At 43.9% G+C, this 10407-nt stretch overlaps 2 protein-coding genes across 2 annotated transcripts; one reads left to right on the forward strand and one right to left on the reverse strand.

Annotated features, from left to right (window-relative positions):
* The first annotated feature begins 187 nt into the window (after window positions 1-187).
* Window positions 188-4439, forward strand: LOC125550529 (GATA transcription factor 19-like). Its single transcript, XM_048713553.1, has 8 exons — window positions 188-483; window positions 1703-1789; window positions 1867-1982; window positions 3197-3313; window positions 3423-3528; window positions 3730-3798; window positions 3874-3947; window positions 4146-4439. The coding sequence occupies exons 1-8, from the start codon at window positions 310-312 to the stop codon at window positions 4213-4215; spliced, it is 813 nt and encodes a 270-aa protein (XP_048569510.1). The 5' UTR covers window positions 188-309; the 3' UTR covers window positions 4216-4439.
* A 2218-nt stretch (window positions 4440-6657) lies between these two features.
* LOC125550530 (folate transporter 1, chloroplastic-like) lies at window positions 6658-9589 on the reverse strand. The gene is made up of 7 exons (XM_048713554.1): window positions 9397-9589; window positions 9031-9104; window positions 8166-8276; window positions 7665-7736; window positions 7549-7569; window positions 7398-7465; window positions 6658-7075 (listed from the first exon to the last, which is right to left on the reverse strand). Exons 1-7 carry the CDS (start codon window positions 9572-9574, stop codon window positions 6943-6945), a joined length of 657 nt encoding a protein of 218 aa, XP_048569511.1. The 5' UTR covers window positions 9575-9589; the 3' UTR covers window positions 6658-6942.
* Window positions 9590-10407: the final 818 nt, after the last annotated feature.

Below are 10407 nucleotides of genomic sequence, written 5' to 3' on the forward strand. Positions count from 1 at the left end.
ACGGACGAAACGTGATTAGCGATTTGTTGCTGAAATTAATTAAAAAATTAATTGCTTGCGTTAAAAAGCTTTTGTCAAGTGTCCTCCTTTCGAGAGAGTCTTATGACGTGGGCATACGACCCGGGTCGCATAGGATTTTCTTCCCATACGCAGCCCTCACGCACACGCTCTCCTCAACCAGACACGCAGGCCCGTACATAATCCATCACACGTGCGGGCTCCCACCCATCCCGCACACGTGCGCGCGAACCGAGAGCCCGGCCGCCTCTCCCGGGTCCCGGCCCATACCAACCGTCCGATCCCCGGCCGATGGCGGCGGAGCCCGCGGCGGACGGCCAGGATCCCCCGCTGGCGGACGCCGCCGCCGCCTCCGGCGACGACGACGCCGCGGCGGCGGACGCGCTCCTGAGCGCGGCCTCGGAGCAGCTGACGCTGGTGTACCAGGGGGAGGTCTACGTCTTCGACCCCGTCCCGCCCCAAAAGGTCGCCCCTTCTGCACCGTTCGCTTCAATTTTTTTTCCCATTGCTTTCGTTGAGCCGGCCGCGTTGACTTTGTCTGCGTTGGGCGAATTGCGCCGAGGAAACATACGTTTATTGGTGGATTTCGATCATTCCATCGATTTTCATGTTCCCTGCAGCCGAATTGCACGGTCATGGAGATAGCTCCCTCGATTTCCAGCCTAGTAATATGTGTTGAATTGTACTGTCGAAATGTTTTTTTTAGTTCTGTTGTTGTTCTGTTGATGATTGAACTTTCAGAGGAATCGGTTAAGTACTGTGGATAGATTGAATATTTGAAGCAGCGAGGGTTTGTTTGCGCCCTTGCTGAATTGAATTGCGCCAAGAATGTGTCCTCTGTGACTGTTCTGTCGTTCGAGCTTTAGGAAAGGGGCTAATATTTGCTTACATTTGATTTAACTTTTATTAGTTTGGCTATGCTATCTTACTGGAATCGAGTTTGCTGCGCTTGATTGCTAAAGTGTGCCATTTTCTTAGATAGATTTCAGATGATTCTTCTTTCTTTCATGTGCTTATGCATGCTTGCTTATGCTGCCAGACTTGGCGAAGTATGATTGTTTTGAATGAATTTTTAATTTTCTTATGGAGATTATCAAAGTTTGGTTGTCTTATGTAACCGAAACTGCCATCCCTGTTCTGTTGCTATCCTTGTACTGTTTTTAAATTTCTTACCCTTTTCTCTTCTTCTGCTTGACGTTATTCCTTATTGCATTTGCGTGGCCATCCATCTGTCAGTGATTTTGCAGGTGCCATAGTTCAGTGTTAGGGTACGGTTCTTGATGGTTCTTTGACAAAAGATTCACCGTCTTAATGATGTTTGTAGGCCATGCACTCCTATGTGGTCATACCGAATTGCACAAAAACGGAAGTCCATTTTCTATGCTTGTGTGCGTGTGTTTTTTTTTCCTTTGACAAAACACAAAAAGCTTTGAGCCTTGATGCATTGACCGAAGGAATAGTTATGTGCAAGCCCATGGAAGGGCCAACACCCCAAAATTACAACACTACGCTCATAAGTGCTAGGCACCACCGGGAGAGACGTCTCTGGACATACCATATTACGTTTCAAGGGTGATTACATGATCAAATCACTATTTGTTAAATCATCGTTCAAGTGTTTCTGGTGATTAGTTCATGGTCATTTGTAATTGGTTTACTTGATTAATTTCTTAGTGTTATACAGGTTCAAGCTGCTCTGTTGGTGCTTGGAGGGTGTGAGGTGCCTCCTGGTTTAGTAAGCATGGCTGGGCCTACTGCATATGGTGAAAAGGTACCATCAGCTTTATAATCTCTACAACAAGGTTGTGTGAATGCTTTTAGTTTGTAAGCTCTGTCTCATGTCTGCAGAGTACAACTGTGGCTGCCAAAAGGGTTGCTTCCTTAATGAGGTTCCGTGAGAAGAGGAAGGAAAGATGTTTTGATAAGAAAATAAGATACGGAGTGCGCAAGGAAGTTGCCCAAAAGTACAGACTCAATCCATGCCCATTCTCTTGTAGGTGCTTTCGTAGAGTTATTAGCGTACAAATGCTCTTTTACATTATGGAAGTAAGCAGGATTTGATTAGTCATCACACATTTAGATCATAATGGGAATATACTCCAGCTTTCTGCATTCGTTATGCCACAAGCAAGCAGGACTTGATTATTAATCACATGTTTAGACCACAGCTTTCTGCATTCGTAATGCCACATTCTTCTTTTGGCACAAATCTAGAATTTTACCTAATTCGTTGGCCTCTTTGGTTTGATGTCTATCCTACCAATCTTAGACAATTTTGTTAGTCTTGAATAGTTCCTCAATCACCAATGTCTGAGCAAAAGTTGAAAAGTTCCTCAATCACCAATGTCCGAGCAAAAGTTTAAGTACTAGTAACATGTACTCCCTCCGTTCCTTTTTATAAGACGTTTTAGACAGCTGATTTTGAACTGTTTTAGAAGCTGCCTGAACCATCTAAAACATCTTATAGAAGTGAACAGAGGGAATAGTCCGGAAATATGGATCATGGAATGTTAATTCTGAGAATATTGGTGCACTGAGGCTTTTTTTTTACTAGGAGTAAAGCAGTTTAGCTCTGGTACATTTTACTATTCTACTTGTGTGTAGCTGCTATAGGTTTTCATAGTTCTCAGAAGCAAAGGCAATTTTTATAGCACTTCATTGCAGTTAGTTATCAAGCTCTTGATGTTTGTTGGTTTAGGAAGAATATCACGTTGCTGCTTACATGAGTCAGCGCCGAATAAAGAAACTAATTTGGATTTCTACAGTTATGATTTACTGTACCTTGGAAGGTAGTCGTGTTCTGTTTACTATTCCTGGTACAAAATCATATCTGGTAGTCAAGAGATTGCTCTTGAGATTTTTTGTCCGTTATGGATTATTTATTTCACTAGTAATTGTGTACGTGCAATGCACGTTGATATTAGGTAATATATTAATTACATGTAAATATTAGGTAGGATATTATTTGAGTATTAATTATGTGATTAGCATTGACATTAATATTTGGTATGATATTAACTGCACACTAAACGTGTTGAGCGCCCACCATTGGAGCAGCCTGAGTCGTTGGATTGACCTGATTTGATGGCCAGGATTTGTTGGATCTGCCTCTTTGGATCTTTTTATATTGGTATAGATACATTGCACAACATATATACTCATTAATTGTCGCTGGCAGGATGAAACGGCGTAAAGGACAGTTTGCTGGAAGGGCAGATTTTGGTGATGCTGCAAGTTCTTCTGCAGCTTGTGTCTCTGCAGCCGATGGCGAGGATGATCATTTCCGAGAATCCCAGTGAGTGAGTTGTGATGACATGTGTACGTGCAAATCACGTTTCATCACTTCATACACAGAAGGTTTTTCCCTGTGTTTATTATGGGCTAATGTTGGTTTGCTTTCCTAGTTGTCAAAATTGTGGTGTCAGCTCAAGGCTTACTCCAGCAATGCGTCGGGGGCCGGCTGGCCCAAGGACCCTCTGTAATGCTTGTGGCTTGATGTGGGCAAATAAGGTACTTTCCTCACTTTAGCAACCTTGATGCGTGTTATGTTTTTTTAAAGCATGTAAAAAAAGCAAAAGCAGCATGCGTGAATCTAACCAAATTCTTCAAATTTAACTGCTTTACAAATTGCCTAACCGATTACCTGTTGATGTTTATGACACCTGCTAGCAATTTGCTACGTCACTACTACTTAACCTCAGATAATTTCAGGGTACTCTGAGAAGTCCTTTGAATGCCCCCAAAATGACGGTGCAGCATCCCGCCAATCTGAGTAAAATGGTGCGTTAGTTCTATGATATAACTTATTTAATTGAACATTTCATGTTTACTTTATTTGTGTTTCTTCCTACACAGGACAGTGTGGATGATGACAAAGCAATTGTTTGTGCTGAGCCTAATCATACCACGGTCAAAATGGACTCTGGGATGTAAGCACACCTTCTTTGCAGACTCTACTGCATCTCAAATCGCTGTCTAGCAGCTATATTTTAAAAGCTCCTCATGTCAGGGTTTAAATGGGAAACCTCATGGCTTAGGAGAGGTCTCTCAAAACACCAACTATGTATTATCTAACTTTCTTGATCTTTTTCCCTTTTTGTGTGTGGGGATTCTACTTTCTTTATCAGGAGTCCGGAACAAGAACAGAAACCAGAACTGCGCCCAGCGACCGAAGGCGACAGCATGGCTGATTCTTGACAAGTGTATATAAATTGAGACATAGGTTTCTGTCAGATATTTCCTGACTTTAGAAATGATGTATAAGGCAACAAAACTAACAAAGCATGCATCGACATGCCACATTTATCCCCTCCATGTATTTATATTACATTACAAATTGTATACCCAACAGTTCTGCAATGCAGAGGAATTCAGCAATGCAATCAATCCATCACATTCTTGGTGTTGGCTGCTTGTCGTAACTCTTTTCTGGTTCTCCTTCTGTTGTTCCTTGTGCCTTCTTGTGTATGTTGGATGCCATCTTTTGTACCTGATGTGTTGTGTCTTACTCTTATTTATAATGAAAATGGTTCAGGCTGGTGTAAGCCCGCCGTAGCACTGTCAAAAAAATCTTCACATTCTTGCCAGATGTATGCTAGTGTCATCACCAGAGAAAGGGGAAACAAATTCTTATGATTTTGATAACAGATCAACATCATCACATGCATGTTTCAAGAGATCAACATATCTTGACTAACATATCGTTCCTGATTTACTTCGGCCATGGTAAGATGCAGGTGCATATTTTCTACCAAGAAGAAATGAATCGAACTTCAATGGATGGCTACAAAATAGGTTTATACAGACATACAAATCGCAGCAGGTTTAGCCCTTCACGAACCACACGAGTAACATCGAGAGGTTTGCAATCCAATCCAATCGGGCGCGCATCAGAATCCGGTACGCATCGGGAAGATTGGGCGTGGTGACTTCGACCGCTGCTGCTGCTGCCTCGCGGACTGCAGCGCCCGGCCGACCATGGCGGCGCGCGACGCCGGCGACACGGGCGCGCCGCCGTCCAGCGCGCGCCGGTAGGCCTCGTCGTCCTCCACGCTCCCGCCGCCGCCCAGCGCCATGCGCACGACGCGCTGTATGTCGTACGACGTCACCTCGTGCTCCTCCGTGAGCTCGGGCCCGTCGGAGCGCGCCTCGAAGCCAGACAGCAGCAGGGACGACGACGGCGCCCCTCCTCCCCCTCGCGTGGGGGCGCCGCGGTACGGGCGCACCGTGAACTGGGCGCCGCAGCCGTCCTCGTCCTCGTCGTCCTCGTCGTAGTCGTAGTCGTAGCCGGCGTCGGTCTGCTGGCCGCGTAGGCTCCGCGCGCCGCTCAGGTCGAACTCCCCGAACTCCATGTCGCTCCCGCACTCGTCGTCGTCCGCCTCCTCCTCCTCCTCGGACGCGTCGTCGACGAACACGACGCGGAGGCGGAACTCGACGCCGCGGAGCCCGTCGCGGTCGTCGGTCACGCACCTCGCCCGGACGCGCGCCGCGGCCGCCGCGGTCTCCGCCGCGACCTCCGGGCGCAGCGCCGGGTTGTCGATCCGGGCCACCAGCGCCTTGAACGCCCGGTCGGCCGCTCCCTGGCGGCCCAGGTCGGCGAGCGGCACGCGGCAGGCCACGTCCTCCATCGTGTCGACGTCCGCGGGGCCGGCGCCGTAGTCGCTGCACAGCTCGACGAGCAGCCGGAGCGTGACCGTCGGCTGCGGATCGCGCGAGCCTGAGGCCGGGATCTCGGCGAGCAGGACCTGCTTGTCGGGCTGGCTGAGCAGGACGTGCTCCTTCACGGCGGCCATGGCCATGGCCATGTCTAGTCGCTGCGATTGCACGGGCGGACTGCGGAGAAGGGAAGGGTCTCGGGCCGCGGTGGAGGTGTTCGTTCACGAGTTTGCTCGGTATGTGCTTGCGCGTCTGGGGCTCCTTTTATAGCAGGAAGGTGCGATTGAGACGAGAGAGAGCCGGACTCGATTCGGAAGTGAAGCCCCCATACGGCCATACCGAATCAGAATTGTAGTCCGGCAGAGTAAGGGAGAGGAACTCAGAATTAGGGGAGCTCTACGCGTCGGGTCCGATTTTTCGCACGGCAGGGCCCTCCTTTGCAACAAGGCACGTCCTGCGCCTGGTGCTTTGCAACACAAGCCTTGTTGCCCTCCCGTCAAACCATTTTTTTTCCTTTTGAAACAACGCCTATGTTTTAGAAACATAAACGACATTGCAATCCATTAGGCCTTGTATAATGAAAGGTGCTTAGAGAAATAAATCAGACTTTTCTTAAGCACCGCTCCTCGCATTGTACAAGGCCTTAAGCGGCTCCAGCGTTCCCCTCACCTCTCGCATTGCAACATTGGCTCGACCTTGCAATCCATTAAGCAGCTCCCCTCGCCTCACACGTTGCAACATTGATTGTGTTTCAAAAACATCATCGACGTTGCAAGCCATCAAATCCCAATTGCAACACCTACAGATTTGGTGGTCGTCGCCCTCTTAGAAGTTGCCGCGCCTCGCAACAACATTGGCTTGCCAATTCCAACACCTACGGATTGGGTGGTCGTGTGCAGAATTTGCAGATTTCTTACTGAAACCAGTCGGGTGAACCAAAGCGTTTCCATAAAAATTAACTCACACAATCACACGTTGAACCACAGAGCGAACCAGCACTATATTCAACAAGCATTTAACTGGACAACATGAATCAATGAGCTATTCCTTCGTGAAGAAAAAGAAAAATGAGTTTTCTCTACAAAAAACAAGTTTGCCAAACTAAATCCCGTTTGTGTTAAATGAACAAGAGCTGAACTGGGAAATGTGATGGAACATCACGTTCAGCTCGGATAGTGTGGTGAATGAACAGATTCTGTATTTGAATGGAACAGTAGTATATTCCCTATTTCCTCCTATGTTTCTCCTGGCTTCAGTTGCAAGTTGGAACTACGTCTTCTCCTTGGTTGCTCTGAATAGTTTGATGACATTTTCATACACCACAAACGTCACAGAAGCCGCTGGAAGGTTCTTCAACAGGTTGGACGTGATGCCCCTGTAAAAACCCCGGACACCTTCGTACCTGCAGCAGAAATTGAGAATTCAAACAAAATGTGTAAGTGTTACCGTTGCTCAAAATTGTAGCACAACCAACATTCAGGACCAGCAAAGTCACAACAAAAAACATGACATGCAGCATACTCATTATAACTACAGATTAATGAAGAATATAGATGATCAGTGGGCAGAAGTGTAGACCAAGCTTGAGAAAAGAAAGCCAGGTAAGGTGCATATTAAATAAGACAATAAGATAGATAAACCATGGCTTAACATCAGATTCCGTGAAACGGTAATGCCACCTGAAGTCCAAAACTTTATCTAATTGAAGCTTTAATGACCCTCACCTTGCAGTTTCCTTCACTACATGCCAACTATCTGAGTACTTTGGGATACCATCACTACCAGGTCGTTGCTGAAAATTTGCAGACAAGAACTATTATTATTGCTGCTAAACTCCAAAGAAATGAAATGCAGAGCTTTAAATCTGAAACCAACCTGTAAGCGGGCTCGGATAACCTGCAAATCCAAAAAAAATACATAGTTGGTATGTATAGTAAGACGGCAGCAACCATTTATGAAGTTGATGGGAATAAACAGAAGTTAAATCTTGCCTGATAAGGATAAGTAAGCAGAATAGCAGATAATTTTGAACCAGCGCCAAGTGCCGCATAATCAACGGAGTTCTGTTGATAATGAAGGCAAATGCATATCAGACATATTAATTGCCCATCTAGCAGATAGAGAATGTGTTTGAAAGCAGACATAACTTTACCTAAATGTTCTAAGAATATTGATTGCCCTGAATCAGCTTATGCATCATACAATTTGTATGTAACTGATATTCAAATAAGGGTTTCTAAGAAACAATATTACATAACACCTATATTTGACTACTTGACGGTCTTCACAAGTGAGGATATCCTCCTATGTTTCACAGTTCACATGCTGTATCATATCATAAAGGATGGTCATACATAAGTTTAAGCAACCTAATTTAAGAAAAATTCTGAACATCTGAACAGACTTATCCAGGGAAAACATAAGAATGTCTATACTGTAAATTAAGCTAGATGTTTAATGTCTGAGCACACATGCAATCACTAGATGCCTACCAATAAATCCTCGCTGCCTTTGTCATCTCCCCTTGTTTGTTTACTTTTCGCAGATATCATAGCCTTGCGAAGTTCCTCATAGGCAGTGAATTGTATCGCGCCATGGGTGACCTTTCAATGACGGCACAGCAATAAACATTAGTGCATGTATTCATCAACGATATCACAGTAAAACAGAAGAAATACTTAAGAATGTTACTATCCCAACAGTCCACAACATATGCATCTTTACTAATTGAAACTGGTATAGACATAACCTCTGCTTAAGCACAATTACAATTTACAGCGACCGAATTCCTACAAGCACCGTTGGGAAATTCTGACATTGACATGTATATTAAATAAACTACAACGTAAAACAGTTTATCTGACCTTCCTAGTTCCTTTCTTGCTGAGAACTGTAAGAATAATCTCCGTAACAAGGTAATTTTCCGACATCAAGATAGCACTAGGAAAACATGACTAGCTATGATCCAAGTAATAAGACGTCCCACATTCTCTAGTTGGAGCCTCACAAGAGGATATTACCTGAAGCATGTAGCTAAATCTGATAGGCCACACCTCAGAGAAAAGTGTAGAATGCTAACATCTTAAAACCCAGGTGCTACTTAAAAAAATCAATCCATACCATGAATGGTAGTGATAAGACATAGATTTGGGTCAACAAATTCAAGAAAAGAATGAACTGAAGTCACAGAACATATATAATTCTGAGTCAAGGACAGCTACATGTTATTGCACTCATGTATCTAGAGCTACTTAAAACAGCATGGGGCTAATAGTTTTATGACTAAATTTGTAGGATTGTAATGAAAAGCAGCACAATACTAAACAGCATTTCAGCAAAAAAAAAAAAGATGCATACCAGCAAAAGTCCAGGCCCGATCCCTCTATAAAGTGCTCGCCATCCCTCCTCTTTCCGAATAGTTCTCAAAGCATCTGGCTTCATAGCGACCAAATAAGCAAGGTCACAAAATTTTGTACTAACTATAGACCGAAAGAAATATGGGCATGAAGGATGCACACAAACAATTCATGGCTATAATGATTTGAAACAATCTTTTTTACACGAGCTCAACTAAATAAGACTAATTTTAGCAGCTTCACATAGAACTAAGAATGGCACGAGTCACTCATTTGCAACAGAAAACAAGTCACAACTCTAGTACGATATGTTTGCTGTATGATACTTATAGAAAATAAAAATACAAGTACGATAAGCATATATTACCCGAAAATCCAGAATAAGACGAAGTATGCCCGGGTGTTTGTAGTTGCATCCGTGTTTTCACCAGCCATATGGGATTTGTAAACAGGCAAACCTGTATAAACACAAGAAAAATACATTTGTCATGAATAAATGATATTTTGATGAAGACAATTGAGGTGAACAAATAACACCAACACATGTTGGCAGTCAGAATAAATGTCAGGTTAGGCTTGCTATCAAAGGCCTAGTTATATTCTAAAATTTCATTAAACTCCAATCTGACAAAATCACAAAAAGACACTAGATCCTCTAGAGTCGACCTGCAGGCATGCAAGCTTGAGTATTCTATAGTCTCACCTAAATAGCTTGGCGTAATCATGGTCATAGCTGTTTCCTGTGTGAAATTGTTATCCGCTCACAATTCCACACAACATACGAGCCGGAAGCATAAAGTGTAAAGCCTGGGCTACTGTAAGTAGCATCCAATCGGTAAACTGTGGCATAGGATCATTATATAGGAAAAGGAAAAAAGTGAAATTAAATTCTGAAATTAGCAGATTGCTTTGGGATAGTTCAGTGATAAATAAAGCATTGAATGCTCCACACTACAACTATTCAACAGGTCAGCAGAATGAACTAATGGAACTTACAAAAAGAAATATAGCCCCCAAGAAACGGTTGATCCCAGGACTGCAGGATAAAAGCCGGCATAAAGTCCCCTCAGGCCCTACATTAAGAAGTCAGATCAGCATACCTCATACTTCAAATACCAGAAGAAACAAATTCCTGAAGATCCTACAACAGAATATTTAGTCGTTTTGTTTGCTAATTGGTAACCAAGCTTCCAGGAACATGTGATTATCATATACATTGTCGGCTTCCTAAGTTCCGGGGATCAAATTAAAGCAAAAAGTTAACTAGGAAGTAACAAGTACAAGAAAACCCACCTGCATATTGTAAGGATTTGCATTCAAAATTTTCGGAAAAATCAACAGGATTAAAACACATGCGATACAATTAAGGTTTTAAGCT

This window comes from Triticum urartu, chromosome 4 (assembly GCF_003073215.2).
Source record: "Triticum urartu cultivar G1812 chromosome 4, Tu2.1, whole genome shotgun sequence".
Taxonomy (NCBI): Eukaryota; Viridiplantae; Streptophyta; class Magnoliopsida; order Poales; family Poaceae; genus Triticum; species Triticum urartu.

Bases quoted from the DNA above. Each gene is read 5' to 3' on its own strand.
- LOC125550530 (XM_048713554.1), bottom strand. From the start codon at position 9,574: ATGTGTTGGTGTTATTTGTTCACCTCAATTGTCTTCATCAAAATATCA. The intron at 9,105-9,396 runs GTAATATATGCT...CTATGAAGCCAG, and splicing joins GTCTTATTCTGGATTTTCGG to ATGCTTTGAGAACTATTCGG. The intron at 8,277-9,030 runs GTATGCATCTTT...CGTCATTGAAAG, and splicing joins TCGGGCCTGGACTTTTGCTG to GTCACCCATGGCGCGATACA.
- LOC125550529 (XM_048713553.1), top strand. From the start codon at position 310: ATGGCGGCGGAGCCCGCGGCGGACGGCCAGGATCCCCCGCTGGCGGAC. The intron at 3,529-3,729 runs GTACTTTCCTCA...AGATAATTTCAG, and splicing joins GCTTGATGTGGGCAAATAAG to GGTACTCTGAGAAGTCCTTT. The intron at 3,799-3,873 runs GTGCGTTAGTTC...CTTCCTACACAG, and splicing joins CCGCCAATCTGAGTAAAATG to GACAGTGTGGATGATGACAA.